Below are 19,414 nucleotides of genomic sequence, written 5' to 3' on the forward strand. Positions count from 1 at the left end.
TACATTTGTCCAGCCTACGTACGTGCACGGCTTCACTTCGTCCTTTTACATTTAATAATCAACATTTTAGGATATTTTTATATTGTTATCTTGAACATTTCTCCTATCAGTATTGTTATTCAGTTGTACGGCTTTGACGAAAACCGTGGTTAAATAAAGATTTCTATATTTGGTAATTGAACTGAGTGTAGGGCAATTTGGTCTGAAATCAGACACGTGATTTAAAAATTGAACGAGCGCTCAGCGCGAGTTCGATTTGAAATCACAAGTATGATTTCAGACCAAAATTGCACGACACGAAATTCAGTCACCACTTTCTTTATTGCACCCTTTTTGAATTCACACCTCTTTTTTTGTCAATATTTATACTTATTTATCCACTTCAGGAAACCATTTTGATGGGCTAAAAAAAAAAAAGGATGCGATTTAGAGCAATAAAATAATGCAACTGATGAATAAATCGCACCGTTGAGAGCCAACCAGATTGCAAGGATCACCAGTGATTTCAAAATGGGTGTAGTTGTATATATATGCATCCTTCCGTCCGTCCGTCCGTCCGTCCATCAATCAATATGAAAAATCTATTCACAGAAATATAGCCTTTCTCAAAGTCCTTCGCTTGTCATTTCCGCGTTCTTACTATATTGTCCCGAGCTCTCGGTCCCTGACTCCCTCGCGCTCCCAAGCGAATCGCGCTTATATAGTATTTTTTCGTGCCGGCCTAAAAATTCCTGAGATCGACTTGTAGGCTTGTCTAACGGAGATAAAATAAGTTCCCCTATTTGTCTGACATGTTTACTCATAACATTATTATTATTATTTACCGCAGTGAGGCTAAGTTTAAAATTATTTGCCAGCTTATAGTACACTCAACAAAAGTACTCAAATCTGATTGGTCGGGAGCAGTACCTTTATTGAAATAATATTAATTAATAGGTACGAGTGATGTTTTGAAAGTTCTCGAAACTGCATGAGCCTTTAGGCGATAGATGGTAAATTCGATAAACGATGAATTGCAATGTATTTAGGTCTCTCGCATCAGTCTATTTTACGTTTTATCGATTTTCCTTTTTTGTTGGTTTTGTATATGTATTTCTTTTTGATTCTACTCGAAAACACTAGCTGTCAGCTACTCTCCAATGAAATACAGTTTATGTAGATATGTATGTAATTGTAGTAAATTGTAATCAGTTTTGTGCAAAACAAATTTAACAACGTGCTGATTTCGATGTAAATAAAATAATTTAATTCCTCCCTTGCTTTATTTGAGTATAACAGTAGTTCAGTTGCTAGAATTCACAGCAAAAAGAGTGTTGTTTTCACCGCCAGTCTAACTAACGTAATCGCCATGGGAGGGGGCAGTATGAAAGTGCGCTCCAGAACCCCTAGTCAACTTAATTTCCGCATGGCTGCAAACAAGACTGTCATAAGGTTCATAGCAAAAAAGTTGACGGATTTCTTACCTTATCAAGAAATCCCTTAAGTTTTTACTTTTTCTTACTACCTAATTCCAAATTTAAAAAGAGAAAGTTTGTTGTCGTTTGTTTACGTCCTCCTTCAAATGTGAAATTAGGAAATTTCACGCGTTAGTCCACAGAAACGGCAAAGAAATGTACTAAAAAGTGTGATGCAGAGTGTTTTGCTCTTTAGAGTGACGAGGTTGGCGTGGGGGGGGGGGGGGGGGGGAGAGAGTTTTGTTTGACCAATTTGACCGGCCCATGCCCCCACCTCCCCGCTCCCCAGTTGTTTTAGCCTTGCTACGGGCCTGTCATCAAGATAAAAAGGTCAACACCATTGAGCAGAGAAGCCTTATTATATTTTGGATCAAAGGCGAAAAATCTCTCAGAAACGTATTCCGGAGAGCTCTATTCTGAGGGCTAAGGTATATTTAGCGACCAGCGAGAGTCGTGTTTCGTCTGCTACTGTAGGCAGTCGGACGTCCGAAGTACAAAGTCCGAAGTCGAAAGTCCGAAATCAGGAGTCTAAAGTACGAAGTCCAAAGTCGGAGGATATATTCTTCCCGCACCATGATCAAGATCCTAAGATAAGTATTTCATAAGCGGACCGTTAGGCCCGGTTCAGACGCCGAACTTTTCATGAGCCAAACCTAATACCTCGAATTAAGTACATGAAAAGTTCGGCGTCTGAATCAGTTGAGAACGGCTTTTTCAATTTGGAACGGCTCAGCCGTTCTTCCCGCCTGGCTCAGCCGGGAATTTCGGCTTTGGAACGGGGGGGAGGGGGGGGGGGGTACTCCCTTATATGGGCTATATAGGTATGTGCGGCGCCAAAGGGTATGGGTTTTCGGCTGTTTTGGTCATAAATAGGGTATCGCTTTTAGCCATTTTGCCGCCATTTTGGTAACAAATAGGGTATAGATTTTTGCACTCTAGTCCTGGGTTCGATTTTTTTAGAAGAAGCTACTTCAGGTCATAAATAGGGCAGGGAAAATCGTAGATTTTGGCCGCACACCCCTACCCAATTTTTTTTGGAGTACCTCCCCCCCGCCGGGGGGAACGGCTTTGATTCACTTTTCATGAGCCGAACCTAATGCATAAATTATTATAACGTATTTCAAGTAAAAAATAAAAACTAAAAATATAAAAAAAACGCTGACATTTCGATTGGTTTTGCTTCAAGTAAATTAAGTTCGGCTAATTAAGTTCGGCGTCTGAATCAAAAGGCGGGATTTTCGTGATTTGGGCCGACCTTAATTTGAATTAAGTGACAACAGCCACTCAACACCAAACTCACACGTTTGAAGTGAAGTTTCAAGTGCAAAGTCTAAAATTAGAATTCTGAAATCGGAAGTCCTTCCTTGGCTTTCGAAGATTTTTTTTAGACATTAATACTAAACCATTTTTGCGCTGAGGCTCAATTTTGCGTCAAGAAACGTAGCTTGCCTCCGACCACATTGTATCGAAGCTCGCTAACAGGCGGACAGAGACTCGATAACTCATGTGAAGAAAAGGTGTGCTGCCACGCAGTTATTACTACCTGTGCAATAAAAAACTCATTTTTTTTCTACGGAAAGGAAATAGTAAGGATTTAACTAGTTCAAAAAAAAATCTTGGAATTTAACTCAACGTTGGGAAATTCGCTCTTGACAAATAAATACAAACAGCAACTGAAGAATGAAGTATGTTTTATTGTACACAGATCTCACTGTTCAGTGAAGCTAAAATGTTACGTTCGCAGGTAACGATTTGCTATTTCAATCGATGTTCATTCCCAACAGTAACAAAGACCTAAATAAATTATTCTTGGAAAGAACTATGCGTGAGACTTAAGTGCAAGTACAAGGAACAAAATGTTTTGATCATTTCCGGCTCGCACTTGTGTTTCAGCCGAGAAAGGTTACATCGGCCTTTCTGTTAATTGGAGTTTTTAGAGCAGTTTTCATACTGAGCGCCGTGCGACCAAACCCAAAGTAATCACAGGACAGACGCAAACAGTTATGCGTTTGCTTTGGTTTTGCTTTGATACGCGCTGTGATTGGTTGGCAAACTCGCGCCACTTTTTCAACCAATGCGAAGCAAAACCAACGCAATCGTCACTTGCATGCCGTTTGCATTTTCCCGCGCTTGGCGCCGGTTGCACGCTTTTGCTTCAAATTCTGACAGGTACTCAATTAACTTGAAAACCGCCCATTATGGTTGCGCCTGTACATGCTTCAGTACTCGGAGTACCATGTGAGACGTACCAGGAATTTAGTTAGAGCCAAACTCCATGGTTCGCTCGCAATTCACCTCTCTTTTTAGCAGAGGAAGAGTCGGTTTACGTGCGATAACATTTCCTATTCTCACTCACGCGTCCATAAATATAATAGTCTTAAAACATCGATTAAAACCGCTGCTATTAAAACAAACACTGCAACTTTTTTCCACGTGTTCCACGGGCTTGCTCTGTCCGGCGCCATGTTGTCGTGCGCATGCGTAGTTTTAACACCGCTGACAACACCCTTTGGAAGCGGCTCAACTAACCCGGGTGAATGAGCCTCGGTTTCACGCAAGACGCGAGCCATTTGAAAGTGCTCTCCGGCGGAAGTGATTTCCACTTGTACCATTTTGCCCATGAGGTCGCCTACACTCTTGTGAATAAGGACCTAAAAATAAGAATAGAGAGTCAAAGGTTATTCTCGTTAGATGAAGAAAATTCCTCCACAGGTTTGCATCATTCACTCACCTGGTCATAAGCTTTGTTATGGCCAACAAAATGGGCACCATCTTTTGAATCTTCTGTTATTAAGACTGTCTGACATTCCCCAACCTTTGGAGAAAAGCAATATTATGCCAAAGTAAGATGAAGAACAATGCCGCCAATTTAGAAAAGAGAAAACGTTTGCATCCTACGAAACCTGGATGTAATTAGAATATTCGCGGTCCCCTATTTTCCCGTGCGATTGTCGTCGAGATCGTATGCTTCGAACTGCCGCTATCTTGGTTTGTAATGACGAGCACAACCTGGGGAGAGTGCCAAAACTACTGAGGGGGCCAGGGGTGAGGGGAGTGGGGGAGAAGGGCTATATAACCTGACGAGGGTCCCCCCTCAGTCGTTTTGGTGCTCCCCCCAGGGTGAGCTCCCCACTACAAACCAAGTCAACCAGGATGGCATATCAACCTAATTTTGTGGATGGCCTTGTTTGGCACGAGTTTCCTACTAAGTCGAAGAGCATCCTTCCGGCACCTGGAAGGAAATGGGATCTACTCCCGCTGACAGCACTCAAAATATTAAGAGGAAAGAAAATTAAAGGAACGGAAGGAAGGAATGTAACTAAAACAGGAACGGAGGGAAACAACAAAAATAAGCGGCTTACCTTGTGATCATAAGGATGGTAGGCATGAAACACTTTGGATACCTCTCTTGTTCGTCGTTTCACCTTTGTTGGTTTCAAAACAGACTATCGTTAGCATAGCAATGCTTGCAAACATGAAGCAAGCGAGATCGCTGAGATCTGCTCTTCCCATACGGTCATGAACCACGGAAAAGTACCTTAGTCTGTATAAGGAGACACCGTCTTTTTAAAAGTCGTATTTAGAAGCGTTAATTTTGTATAACAAGATAATTAATATGCTGTGACACTAGTGAGAACCATTTTCTAGAGCCCGATTGTTCGAAAGCCGATTAACGCTAATCCTCGATTAAAAGTTGACCGAGGTTTTCCTCTCGCTTCGTTAAAAATGTTTTTCAATACTGATTTCAAATTAAAGGCAAAGAAGAGTTTAAGTCAAAACTGAAGGGCAAATGCTTATTGATTGATTGTTTGCTGTATTCTCCAAACCACTGTTAGACAATGCACACATATTGTTGTTGGAGAAATTAGATATGGGTCACCTCTTCCGTTGGAAGTCTCTTCATTCGTGCAGCTGGGGTCCCTGGCCGAGGGTAGAACTGATTGATAAACAGGCTTGGGAATTTGTACTGCTCAACTAACGCTACTGTCTCTTGAAAATCTTCCCATGTCTCTGTCGGGAAGCCGCAGATTATATCTGTTGCTATGGTGACGCCAGGTACTCTGTAAATAATGAATAAAGAAATAAATACAGCCTCGGTGGATGAATGAATTACATGTAATGTGGTATGTTTAACAATTATTCCACGAGCGCGCGTTGGATAGCTAATGAGACGTGCAGCGTCAAGTTGGCTAAAATCATTTCGTATCCAACAAGCGTGAGTGGAATAATTGTTTTATTAAAAAGAACCACGCTAAATCTTGCTAGTTAAGCGATATTTTCTTTTCCCCTTGACGCATGCTGTTGTCATATTTGTGGAGCATGGTGTAGTGACTCATATACCATGGCCGCTAAACCAATGAAAACTCTGGAACTGCGTTATCCAAAGAGTCCGCTTTTAATAGAATTACTATAGCTAGGAGTGACCCTTTGATGGTGGGGGGTAGCATTACTTTTAGTTGCTTCTTCGTTACAGAAAACCGGGTTTAGCTCCCGACATGTGATCCACTTAGTCTCGTTGTACGACTAGTGTATCTTAGGGCGTTTTCCATTTGTCAGAACCAGACTGGTCAATCTGTACTTTGAAGGGATGGGGTGCTGCAAAAACGTTTAAGAATAATCACTTCGAAAATGGTACGCGCTATTTTGAAGAAATTCGAAGGACTATAGTAAAACTTATCCTTTATATTGGTACATTGCGTTTATGAACTGACGGTCTGGCTGGCCAGTTATCATCATCATCATCATTTATTTGCCTTATTAAATAAAAAGAAATCATTCAATTTACAATAATGGCGAGAAGATCTCAAGAAACCACCAGGCTTATAAGAGAGGCCACCTCGGCTGTCATTAATAAATAGAAAATATGGTGCTGCGTAAGTGCGGCTCAGTCAATTCATGATTTTGTAGATAAAAACTGCAACATTTTTTTCCTTAAAGGTGAAAAAACTAGATGAAGAAGTAATTGATATTGGGAGAGAGTTCCAATTTTGGGACCTTGGTAAAGGACTGGAAATTGATTAAGATTTGTTCAGTTCTGACAAATGAGAAGCCCCCTAAGTCCATATAATCATAAAAAGGTGAAAGGTTGCAAGAGTGTTCAACCATATCTCTACAGGTGTATGCACAAGGTATGGAACGGTATCACAATGCCACTTATCTTTATCTTGATTTTCTTCATCGCAGAACCAATCAGCTGTGAGGACTTATTTCAATTTCCTGTTTCATTTGTGACTTGTGCAACAAACCTACTATTGTTTGTTTGTTTTGTTTTTTTTTCAACAGCAGTACGTACATGTCTTAACAACTGCACCTGATGAAAAAACTAGCTGGTTTAAAAAGATGTACTAGATAGAGACTTTGCTGTATTCAAGTGAACAGCTACATGTACCGTTAGGTGCCCCTTACTGTGTGTTCATGTCTACTGGAGATTTAAGCACTGCAAACTGCACTCAATTCACACTCACTTGTCTTTGAGAAAGTCAACAACATGTCTAAAGTCGTCAACACAGTACTCTCTTTTCATGTCTGCAAGCACATTGTCTGATGCACTCTGAACTGGCACGTGTAAAAAGCTATAAACTCGGGGATGGTTTAATATCTTGGCCATTTCCTGAAAAAATAAAAAGAGGAAAAACACACACTTACATATACATTCTTGTTGTAAATCAGCTCTCGAAAAAAAAAAATTGTGATTGTAGTTAACATAACAACAATAGTACACCCAGGAGCAAGGGCTAACTACATGTACACTTGTATCTTTCAGCATGCTAATATTAGTTAAAGCAGCTCTACAAACATCTCCAGTGCTTGACACCAAATTGTCTCAATACATGTACATGCTAGCCAATAAGCTAATCTTAACGTGGCCACAGGGTATTCTCATCAGTGAAAATGCAAAGCCTATATCAAGATGACATTGGTGGGTTTCTAAGTCCTAGGACACGGATTGTGGTTTCTTCAAGTTAAGTAATTTTCTTAAAAAGAAACTGGCACCACTACATGCATGTACAATGTACATATTAGGCTTTGTAGAAGAAAATTAAATTTCCCAAAAGATGGTGCACAACTTTTACACAAAAGCAATCCTATTCCATTCATGAGTCAAATATAAAAATCACCATGTTCTTAGTACACCATTGTTGTAACGTATTATCTGTTGGCAAAGCTAATAAAATAAAATAAAATAAACATAAAGTTCTGTGTTGTCAGATACAGGCATTCCCAAATTACCACTCAAAGCACTGAATGTACAATGTACCAAGTACAGCTTTCTATTTTCTATCTTATTGAAGCGTTCTTTTTGTTTTATTTTCATTGAATTGTGCATGCGCATTACATGTACATTGCATTTGCAGTGTACAGATGCACATAACATGTACATTGATTATGTAGTCCTTCCTCAACTTCATTCCCCAAAACCATGTGTCTAAGAAGACACATAAAATTATTTTCACACACCTCCAAATGTTCCAGAATGTAAGGTGGGTTGGTCATTCCAATTCTCAGCATGGCTCCCTCGGGAATCACTTCCACAAGTTGCCATAGCAACTCCGGTAATGTCACTCCAATATCTCTGCCGTAAGCTCCTGTGTCTTCACTTGTCAGCCACAGTTCAACCACTCCCTCTGAATTTTAAGCAACACAATGAATAAAATGTAATACCCTAAAACCTCCCTTCAGGCTAACAGAACACTTAAATGGAGGAAGAGAAAACTGACTAACAGCTACTAATAAAAATAATAAAATTCACTTTAAATGGTTTACTTTTGCTCTTAGTTTTACAAAGAGGAAAACACGAAATATGTGCTGCTAATTAGATCACCCCATAATTACACCAAGTTGCATCGTTTATGATTCACATTTTGCACAGAACGTTTTCCTGCTGCTCCTCCTCCTCCTCCTCCTCCTCCTCCTCCTCCTCCTCCTCCTTCTTCTTCTTCTTCTTCTTCTTCTTCTTCTTCTTCTTCTTCTTCTTCTTCTTCTTCTTCTCCTTGTTTTTTTTTTCAGTCTAGCGTTCATGAATATGCACCAAACCAGTAGATAGTGTTTTTCACACTCTGTTTTGGACAATTCGTTCTTGTTTTTACTGAACATCAACATTTCTATTTTTTCCATTCTTTATTGTTGTAGTTTTGCATGTTAGCCACACCACCACTTAGCCTCACGCAGCTTTAGGACTGGACAGTTAATTTAAGTTGTGCATTTCCTTGCGCAAATAGCGTGGAGAGTGGCATAGACAGCTTCGATGTTTTTGCCTTTTTGCTGGATAATAGTGATTTACGCTTTCAGTCTTGTTGAAAGTGATTGCCTTTCAAAAGCCAAGAAGTTGCCACAACAGATGCTCTGATTACACTGTACATGTAGCTACTCAACCTCTGGACAGCGCTTGCTACTGATTTCACTGCATTTTTTTTTTTTTTTTTTTGCCATTTTCTTAAAATAAAGTAACCACATGGTGTCGGCTATCCGTGGTTTGGTCTATCCTAGGTTTTTATATGTTTTTTTTAAATTTTTATTTTATACTTAATTGTCATCATACTTCATACATGTACATGAATATTCTACTTGTACAGTGTAGCTTGTAATACCAGGTACATGATTTAATTCCTCTAAGAAATTATTAACTTAACCTCCAGGGGCTAGTTTAATTTGCACTGTGGTACCTTCAAATGCTTGTTTAGCTCTGGCCACAATCTCTTCAGGTGGATAACTTCCCAGATCTCCTCGAGCATGCTTTGTTTTGCAGTAAGTACACTGGTTAAGACACCTAAAATTACCAACATAAGACAATTAAGTAAAACAATAATAAAATTATTATTGGAGGGTCACATAAATTTGAAAACTATTCTAGTTAATGTGCAGTCATTAAATCCTGTGTAACAAGTCTCCGAAAATCAGAACTCAATTTGTAATGAGTCAGTATCACCTAATCACTGCCAATTGACTAATATCATATGGAATTGGCCAGTCAATGACCAGTTGACAGTCATAAAACTGAAGACTTTTAGCACACACTGTATACAACTTTTTTTGCTCAATTAACCATATAGTGTATACATACACTAGTGTACTATACACAACTTGAATACATTTACATGTACAATCTGTGCGGTATACTGTAGTCATGTCAAGTCATTGATGGCTTTCAATTTAAGCAAGTAGGGGCAAGTGATCTATTGTTTTCCTACTAGTTTGACTTCTCTTTCAGTCATTTGAAATTACATGTAATAATCATTACAGGGTGTATCCTGAACATAATGAAATTTGCACAAAACATTCTGACTTTTTATTAAATCTAGTTTGTTTGGTGATTGTGTGGTAAAAGTATTGAGAAGATGGATTGTTAAATGCTCACTCGCTTGTGGAGAGATCAAAGTTTCTCATAAGCCCAGGCATGCATTAAAGAAAATGTCACTGAGATGGTTTACAACACTATTTACAACTTTAACACATACCCAGTGTTTATGGCAATGATTTCTATCAGGGGATTTTTCCTGATCTTTGGAAGATCTAGTGGAGCTCCTCCTGTCTTTTTTCGACCAATTTTCTTTTGACCAAGAAGTCTGACAGTATGACCTGAGGTAAAAAATAAAATAGAGTTTTTATTGTACAATAAAAAAAATTTAAAATAATTCTCAATTATCATAAATTACAGGAAAATTGAAACAATTAATGTACAATTTACATGTAAGCCATAACAAAACCTCCACTCTTTCTTGGTGAGTAAGATTTCAGCTTGAAGGATCTTTTTAGGTTACAAAGAATTACAAACCCACAATAAAATCTATTTTCATATAATAATTTTAACAGATTAAAATCATTATTTAAAAAAAAAAAAAAAACAATAGACAAGGAGATTGACACAGTGGTCCCAATACATGCACATGAAGTGGTTAATTTACATCTGCCCTGCACATGTAAACACTGCAGTTCTCTATTATTATTATTTAATAATGTAGCATGACTTACAGGGAAGGGGGGCGCTTCATCTACTATTAATAATAACTGATTCTTTTTTTTTCTTCTAACATATACTTTCAGTCAGAGTTTTATTAATAGATTGGTGTATTAAACAGGAAGTTCCAGTATAAAAGGGGCCTAGCCTGGTCATTCTCACCTTCAATTATTATTGTCAATCAACCACCAGAGCGTAAACAACTGACAAAAAACATGTGCCTTTATCTTCGGCTTTTACCGATAAAATTGGCTTAGTTTTCAGAATAACCCTTGTTAAACATATTAGAACTTGATATCTTATATTGCTGTAGTGATACATTGTATTATAATATTTTGAGGCATATTTTTCAGAGGACTTTTGAGTCAACAACTTGCCACGACTGAACAGTGTCTAAATTTGCATCTCACGCCCACAAAGGTGTGAAATGAAGGAGGGGCTTGCCCTTTTATAGTGGAACTTCTTGTTTAAAACTAGGCACACCTTTCAATGTCTCCTCAACAACTTCCACTACCCTGTCAATTTGCTGCACCTACAATGAATCACAGTACAAAAGGCTCCTCAGTTTAGATTGCTTTCTCTTGAACAGGTTCTAAAGATTCAGCTTAGCCTGTTGCTTTTATTGGACTGATGTTGTAGTATTTGCAAAGCAAGCAAGATTTGAGATAATTTATAATAGCTGTCATGAATTGTCATTTGACAATGTAGACATCGTGATCGATTTTTCCGGTCAACCATGACTAGAATAAATGCACCAGAATTAAGTTTCTTGTCAGCCACATACAGCACCACCAATGAGCTTTTCTGTAAACATGAAATCTTGTTTCCTAGAGGGGCTTGAAAATGCATATACATTGTACATGTACCTGCCCAGATGTACACACACATGCTTAACAAAATAATTAATGGTTAACGTTGACAACTAGAGTGACTGGAGAAGACAAACACTTCACATAAAACATGTCGTCATTTAAAACATGTTGGACTCCAATCACAAATAATTTAACTCTTATTATACAGTATATTTTCTGGAAACACACAATGTACATTGTATTACAAAGTATAATATTTTACCTACCCCGATCACACTGATTCCTTTGATAGACTGGTGTTTCGGTTGACCTTGGGGAACACAACCTGCCACCACCAAGTGTTTATCAAGTTCTTGTGCCTTTTTTATTGCATTTCTGAAATTGTCCTCAGAAGGGTTCTTTACTGTGCAGCTGTTTAGTAACCAAAGATCAGCTGTCTCTGAATCATCTGCAGGAAAAAAAGTCGACTAAGGAACTGAGCAAGTACACTTTGTAAGATACAGTATCACAAAGAGTTTACATTAAACAGTCAAACCAGTATTAAGGATGTTCAGGAGAAAGTCTTTTAACATTTTATTCAATAACTTGTTTAAAATACATAACAATTTTAATTTGCTACAGCTTGATATAATGAGTTACAGTCAACTCTCTCATAGCGACCACTTCTCGTAAGCGACCACCTCCTGTAAGCGACCACCTCGTAAACAACCGTTCTGTTTCTCAGTAAAATACTGTTTTATTTAAGAGCTCTCTCGTAGGCGACCACCACTCAAATTTCTTAATTGACAGCGACCACTTTTTAGGCCAGAAATTACACATTCTTTTGTTTTCTGTTTCCGGTAAGCAACCACCCAACATAATCACGTATGATCGCTTGTAAATAATTACTCAGAAGTGACAAAAGTTCAATTTTGATGACGCTTCCTCGGACTGCTGACAGATAATGACAGTTTACAGACAGGGAAGATGGCAATAATTAGATCTGTAGGTAAACGGGAATTAATTGTTACAGTGATTTGTTCCAAAATGAACCATGAACCATGTTATACAAAGTTTCATCAGAAGAATGAATAGATGTGAAAAAAATCAAATAAATTAGTTTCTATTTGCCTTATTTTAGCTGCTAAGGTGATATTTTTATGTAATTAATTAATCAATCCAGTATTAGGGTTAGTTTGTTGATCTTTCCCGTAAGCGACCACCTCCCATAAGCGGCCACTTTGTCGCGCACCAAGGGCGGTCGCTTACAAGAGAGTTGACTGTACTTGTGTCATTCACATTGCCACAATTACTCACTATGATCACCCACGATTTGCTCCTGTCTCACCTAGTTACACTGTAGCTCAGTGGGTAGATCAATGGACGATCTAATCCGGAGGTCACAAGTTCAATTCCCACCGACGTCAGAAATTTTTTATTTACCTCGTGCAATCTCTCATATCATTACTAAGACTAATACTCTGGGAAAAGTATGGGTTCTGTTTAGAGCTTGAATAACATGCATGGCAGAGTTAATTCAATCCAACATTTAATTCAATGTAGATGTAATTACACTGACCTGTAATCTTGTAGCCATAAGCAGCCAGCTGTCCTGCCATATATTCACCATCACTGTTATTGTGAGAACATCCCCAAGTTCTAACGTAAATCTTCTGTGTTCCAGGGATGATACTATCTCCTACTGGTAATTCATCACAACTCTTCTTCGTAGATCTTGCTCTTGCCTTGGGAAGGACAGCACCACGTGGAGTGATGCGGTCATTGGGTGTGAGGTCATCTTTACTCACAGCATCTTCAATGTCACCAACTTCCAACTCGCAAGATGGCATCCTGGATGTCTGTTGCTGAGCAGAAATTATCATAGCTTTTAATAACAGGGTTAATAAAAGAGACATAAATGTAAATATAGTTAACAATACTGCATAATAACCTTCCACAGTGTAGCTTCTAGAGCATTAAAACAAATTGAGGTCAGTAATGGCAGAATAGTTACCAAGCTGTGAAGTGACACTAATCACTGATCACCACTAATATTGAAGAGTTGTTTTAATAAACATGTATACCAATGAGGCAACCTCCTATCAAGGTACATTCCATGGACATATGTCCCACGCCAAAGATACACCAAGAGTTTCAAAGTTCTACACTAAACGGCCGCTCAAGTGCCTACTCCAGTGAAAACCACCTAGTAGACTCTAAATCCTACACTGGGGGAGAAATCCTGGATATCTTTGGATAATAACTGCAATTCATTTGAATGGCAGAAGTCCACAAAAGCCTGCAGTGGGTAATATACATGTAGTGCCAGGTACAACCTCCATCTTAACACCCCTTTATGTTAAAGACCACAATCGTGCACGCCAGTACACTGAGCAATTTGGAAAACCCACACCGAAGATCTTGGCGTAAGGAACATAAAAATTAAATAATATTATGTAGCCTGGCTATCGTGTGAACACAGAAATGTCCGAGAAAATTAAAATACCAAGACATGGCAGCAAATGCCTGCTGAATGAATTTGTATTCTGTGCTTTTTTGGTGAAAATGTTGAATGCTTGGAGATACAGTGTAGTGGACCAACTACATGTAAGCTTATATACAGTAGAGTTGCCAAGGTCGCTGATACAAGTATAACAAAAGTCTACGTTAAATTTTCTAACACGTTTTAAAAAGACTTAAAAGTTTTGAAAGCTATCCTTAGTGAGGGAATCCTTTTGAGACTGATTGGAAGCTGAATAAAATACCTTGCAACTATTCTTTGGACTTTTTTGGACAAGATAACCACAGCACAACGACAGGATTGATTGTGACACTATAAAGAGAAAACAAAACTTTCAATGAAGGACAGAACGCATTGTATTTGTACTTATAAAACGGAAAATACCATTGACCTTCGCCGTGGCAGGGTATTAGGCAGTTACTCGATTAACCATCAGTCGATCTAGGGGTAAAAGCACCAGGAAAGTGTATATTTTGGCGGCTCGTCAGAACCTGAAGCGACAAAGTTTATCAGAGTTTATGCATGCACATTTTCTACTTTATAAATCAACACAGGAGCCAAAGAGTTCCGTAAAATACTCACCTAGAATTCAGTTGAACGCCAAATTCAATCAAAATACATTTATCTTGGTCATCTGTTCATGATTTCACATGATATCTCGAGGGAAAGACCCCGAAAAAGAACAGCTATTTTCTCTTTTCTCAATGACCGCCATGTTATTGCGCCACAACTCGAAGCCGGCATGACAAGCCGCTGACTAGGCACCAGACTCCACACGGATGTATAGATGGCGGGGCCGGTAGTCAGAACAGAGATCTTACAATACAATATGAACAGATTGGGCACCTTATCTCTCAGTTCAGAAGGAATTTAGTGGAACAAAGCGATTTTGTGGTACCTCTTTTTGACAGTTGTTGTCTTCTCAAACAGCTTATGACAGGGGCTACTGCTTGAGGAAGTCAATATCAGCTTTCTCATCCTGTTTTATTATTATTATTATCATTATCATTATCATTATCATTATCATTATCATTATCATTATCATTATTGTTATTATTATTATTATTGTTGTTGTTGTTTTGTTCACTCATGCCCTCACCCCTCCCCTGCATCAACTCTTCTATAATTGCACAACAACAACAACAACAACAAAACAAACTATTTGTGGCAGTATTATTTTGTTGTATTAACACAAAAAGCTAGCCAAAAAATAATGATTTTTTATTAAATTTATGATATAAATATCCTCTACAACATTATATGAGTGATACTAGTGTTTTGAAACTCAAACTATTATTAAAGGGTACATGTAAGCTAGTTGCCAGTCTCCTTTCCTATGATGGGGGACACTTCTGGTCCGACTATTGATGGATTACGTGTCCAAACCAGACAAATATATGGAATAAAATTGTACTGAAAATATGTACATACATGTATCTGTATCAAATAAAATCTGTTACAAGCATCAACCGTAAAGACAGTACTCTTCAGGTAAAAATATAGACTGTTCTATGCAGCCGAAATGTAGGCTTTAAAGAAAACACTGGTTGTCTTCAATTGTGATAACTGTATAAAAAAAATATATAGTTTACATATTTATGTTTTGTTTTTGTTTCGTTTTTTTCAACATTTTCTCAAAAATATTAATAGATATTCTCACATTTATGGATTACAATTATTTTCTTTCCTGCAGATAAGAAACTGTCCAATGTTTAGAACATAGTTCTTTCCATAAAGCAGTAAGTCAGACAGTTTTTTCAAATTATTGTGCCTTAAAATCTGCACAATATCAGCAGATAGTAATCCTTCTACTTGCTCGACAATGAACTGCAATCGATCTATGTTGGGGTGCAGGCCTCTACTCAATGATTTTGAAACAATGGCCACCTTTGCCGCACCCTCTAGCGTCAAGTGTGCATAATAGGTAAATTCTGCAGCATCTCTGAGGATTCCATGGCAACCACTCTGCAACATCTTTTCCATAATCTGGTCAAAATAAGAACAAGTAGAAGAGATGCTTCTGTAGGACGTAAGACTTCTGTCCACAAGCCGCAGTCTCCTTCTTTGACCAGACAACACCATGCTGGAACGGGCCTTCTTACTGTCACAGTATACAGAGAAGTACCTGGCAAAATGATTGGTTCTGGAGCCTGCGATATCCAGCTCGACTTCCTTTGACTGCTCATGACGCTGACATCCATCCTTGTGTTTGCTCATGGGAGTCAGACATTCCCAGCAGAATGATGTCTGGCACATGATGCAGTACATGAAGTTGCAGCCGAGGTGCTTCTCGATGGGATAATGGCACTTAGGGCAGTTTCTGACCATCACTGAGGTTATCAGTTCCTCTTTACTCAGCTCTAGCTGAATGAAATACTGCTTGATGACTTCACGGAATTTCTCGTCCACGGTACATGGTGCTGGCCAGTGGGCGGGTCTGCCGCACTGGAAGCACCAGACACCACCACAGCTGCAAGCTACCGACAATGGATCTGCTCTCATGGCAACATAACCAGCAGCTGTTACCCTGATGACTCTACCGCAATTCTTCGCTGGACACCATCTTAACTCTGGGCTGACTTCTAGTGCTTTGTCAATTTTTCTGGTTAAGTATTTGCCATACCAGGAAGGTACCAATGCCATGATAGTAGCATCATCAAGACAAATGTCGCACTTGTACCCTGGACACTGCAGGCTTGAATTTCCATCGCTAATTTGTGTCTTAAGGTGGGCTTCCCAGCACTCATTGCAGAATACATGCTTGCAGTTTTTCAGAGCAGTGAATTGGGGAGTTCTCTGATTCCCTGTAAAATATCGAAAGCAACTTACATTAATTTTGAACATACAATGTTGTGTACTTATTCAATTTACCAAACTAACCAATTTCTCCCATTACTGTACATCTAAACACAAACAGACAATTTTCACCACTGCAGATCACAAGAGCACAACTCTTATTTGTAACCATGACAAAAATAAAATGTACAGTATAGACTCTAGGCATAAGCATTAATGTAATTGCAAAAAGGCTTCAAATAAAACCAACTGTTACATTAAAAAACAATAAAAAAAAATAAAGAAAATTTTCCTATTATGCCCGCATACTTTTCTTATAAAAGCACTAGGGAAAAGTTATTAAAATATCAAGAAAGTTCACTTTCCGAGGGTGATCATATCCTTAATTCTCATGACCTCATGAGTTGAACAAGAATTGATATTACAAGGTCGAATTTGATGTTGATCACTAATAGGGCTTAAAGGGTTAAATTATTATTGCCATTATCATTGGTGAAATCATCACCATTATTAATATCAAATTTGTCATACATTATTTTGTAGGTACATGTACATCATGCTTAAATTGCAGAAGACAAAATGTCTGAATTAGCAACATAGCAATCAATACAACATTTTCTCATGTACTTTGTATTGCAAGAAATTAAATGTGACAGTATGTTTTGACCCTGGCAAAAAAAATCATTATGATAGATGTTTATGTTCTTGTTCTTGTTTTTGTTTTTGTTTATTTTGTTGTTTTAGTCAATGACACAGGCAATTACTACGAAAAAGAACTTGGATTTTTTTTTCCAAGGTGTATGCCTGTGTCACTGACAGAAAAATAGCTCTTTCATGAAACTTCTCATTATGTTCTTTTTAAAAAACACTAACCTAATTCTTCACAGCATATTCCACAGGAAACTTCCTGGAACTCCATAACCTTTGCATCATCGTACTCATTATAGTAGTATCTATCAAAGTCATTCTTGCACTGGGTTTCCTGGGCTTTTGTGATTTTCTTCCTCAATTCTGATTTCATTTCACTCTGTGTAAAGACTTCAGATTTCCATCCAAACATTGAACCAAGCACCCCGACAGAATTCCAAGTTTTGGGCTTCTGGTTTGAGGGCCTTTTTGCAGGGGGTTGCAAAGACTGGAAGAACTCTTGCATACAGACAACAGTAATGTCAAGCACATCACTGACTCTCCAGATTTCGCGCCTGTTGGTGTTGATATCCGAGTAGAATTTTGTAGTGGCCTCAGAAATGGAAGCGCCCAAGTCGTCAGTCAGTGTGATGTGAAGGCTAACATCAGCAACTGCATAGCTCATTCCATTGGTGACATTTCTGGTCACCTCAAACAAGATATGGCATGATTCAATGGTCAGATTAGTCTGATCAGAAAGCAGTGGTCCCACATCAATTGTGAACTTGCGTGGAAAGCTGTTTCCTTCTGAGTACAAATTCCTCCAGGTAGCCTTGAGATTCAGTGTCTTCACATCTTCAGCATGTAGAGGCAGCGTTAAAACCACCTTCTTCTCTGGCAGAAGAATATCAGGTCTTGGTGCAGCTGTAGTTGTAAATTTAGCAGAATGTTGATCTTGAGACAACTTTGAGCCTGGCTCTGGATCAATGTAAACAACGCTTTCCTTTCCATACTTGAAGCCAGCATTTAATGACTGATTCTCAGTGCTGCACCCAAAACCCCGTCTCAACTGTCTTTTCTTGGAACGGCTTTTTGGACTTTTAGAACTTTCGTCAATGTAGCTATCAAGGCTATGTCCGTTACGGGCACATGATCTCTCTTTAGCAGTGTTGTATCTACTGAACTGTCTGGCGTCCATAACTTGGACTTTACTGTCAATGACATGGCGAGATTGCTTCCTCAGGACGGACCCTTCATTGGCAATCTGTCCACTCCTGACCTCAGCATCTCTGTACAGACCCCAGCGATGCCCCTTGTTTTTCGCACCTTTGTTCTTACATCGAGCCTTGCGAGGGTTGGATGTGTACCAATCTCGATCCCAAGGGAGTCCACGGATTTCTGCACACAAGGGATACTCATTCTTTGGGTAGCGATAGGATATCTCATAGCAAACCTGTGGATCAAGTTCGGTCTTATCACATTTCTTCAGCAGGTCTTGTACTCTGGTATATTTGCGCTTTCTTGGTCGAAAAACTTTACATTCACTTGTTTTCTCTACTGCAATACAATCTGCTTCGGTCCTTCCCTGCACTCTGCGATGAATAAAGGTCACGTTAGGGACCGTTTCCGCACCATCGACAGGATCTGACAGGGTTGCATCTGCATTTTCTGACAACTGCCACCGTTTTCGCTTTTTGAGCGAGTAAGGAACTTTACTTGAACGATCTACTCCTTGAGCTCTCACCAGACGGGTTGTGGACTCGGTGAAGTCGCCAAGCCCATCTTCTAAATCATTCTGCGTTAAGAATTCCTCTAACTCACGGCTGGAGAGGCCCTCTGTTCCCCTGGTAAATTTCAGTAACACCTCGCTGTCTTGCGGAACCTTACTGTGCCAGCGAAAGGCAAATGGCGACCGGACAGTTCTGCCAGTTGTAACTCCGTATTTTCCATTCTCTTTCCAGCCCATAGCTCGCTCTTCTTCTCGAATAAAAGCCGGTGGATTCTGTTCTCTTTATGTACACTTTCGGCCGCCATTTTTAATTTCTTGTTGTGGTGCAATAAGCTTTCTGATTGGACAAGCAACGATCAGTGACGTCTAAAGTATTTTTAGCTCAAGCTCGCGAAAGCACGCGCACGCATGAAACAAACAAATCTTGCCCGTGTTTCACGCCTGTAAAACGAGTATAATCTTAGAGTTGTGTTCTGTTAAACCTGTCCTCAAACAATAGTTCCTTACGAAAACTGATGTGAAAACGTTTTGCTATTGAAT

General features: G+C 39.0%; 2 protein-coding genes across 5 annotated transcripts; both read right to left on the reverse strand.

Annotated features, from left to right (window-relative positions):
- Window positions 1–3,128: 3,128 nt before the first annotated feature.
- LOC146473769 (threonylcarbamoyladenosine tRNA methylthiotransferase-like) lies at window positions 3,129–14,455 on the reverse strand. 4 transcript variants are annotated; one of them, XM_085117794.1, is made up of 13 exons: window positions 14,305–14,455; window positions 13,967–14,034; window positions 12,781–13,066; window positions 11,489–11,670; window positions 10,894–10,942; window positions 9,911–10,031; window positions 9,119–9,222; window positions 7,914–8,080; window positions 6,920–7,065; window positions 5,335–5,515; window positions 4,817–4,879; window positions 4,186–4,269; window positions 3,129–4,105 (listed from the first exon to the last, which is right to left on the reverse strand). In XM_085117794.1, exons 3-13 carry the CDS (start codon window positions 13,049–13,051, stop codon window positions 3,803–3,805), a joined length of 1,671 nt encoding a protein of 556 aa, XP_084973920.1. In that variant the 5' UTR covers window positions 13,052–13,066; window positions 13,967–14,034; window positions 14,305–14,455; the 3' UTR covers window positions 3,129–3,802. The 4 variants fall into 4 exon arrangements, with proteins under 4 accessions (XP_084973920.1, XP_084973923.1, XP_084973922.1 ...); XM_085117797.1 differs by lacking the exon at window positions 13,967–14,034 and adding an exon at window positions 14,107–14,163; XM_085117796.1 differs by lacking the exon at window positions 13,967–14,034 and having other exon boundaries at window positions 12,781–13,060.
- A 798-nt stretch (window positions 14,456–15,253) lies between these two features.
- LOC146473770 (uncharacterized) lies at window positions 15,254–19,189 on the reverse strand. The gene is made up of 2 exons (XM_085117798.1): window positions 17,392–19,189; window positions 15,254–16,526 (listed from the first exon to the last, which is right to left on the reverse strand). Exons 1-2 carry the CDS (start codon window positions 19,109–19,111, stop codon window positions 15,385–15,387), a joined length of 2,862 nt encoding a protein of 953 aa, XP_084973924.1. The 5' UTR covers window positions 19,112–19,189; the 3' UTR covers window positions 15,254–15,384.
- Window positions 19,190–19,414: the final 225 nt, after the last annotated feature.

This window comes from Pavona decussata, unplaced genomic scaffold (genome assembly GCF_977016875.1).
Source record: "Pavona decussata unplaced genomic scaffold, jaPavDecu1.1 SCAFFOLD_92, whole genome shotgun sequence".
NCBI classification, from domain to species: Eukaryota; Metazoa; Cnidaria; class Anthozoa; order Scleractinia; family Agariciidae; genus Pavona; species Pavona decussata.

What these genes read in the sequence shown, in the direction of transcription:
- LOC146473769 (XM_085117797.1), bottom strand. An exon ending in TGTTGAGGAGACATTGAAAG is followed by an intron (nt 10,032 to 10,893) that starts GTGTGCCTAGTT and finishes TTTTTACCTCAG; the next exon opens with GTCATACTGTCAGACTTCTT. An exon ending in ATCATTGCCATAAACACTGG is followed by an intron (nt 9,223 to 9,910) that starts GTATGTGTTAAA and finishes TGGTAATTTTAG; the next exon opens with GTGTCTTAACCAGTGTACTT.
- LOC146473770 (XM_085117798.1), bottom strand. Translation starts at nt 19,111, where the DNA reads ATGGGCTGGAAAGAGAATGGAAAATACGGAGTTACAACTGGCAGAACT. An exon ending in AATATGCTGTGAAGAATTAG is followed by an intron (nt 16,527 to 17,391) that starts GTTAGTGTTTTT and finishes GATATTTTACAG; the next exon opens with GGAATCAGAGAACTCCCCAA.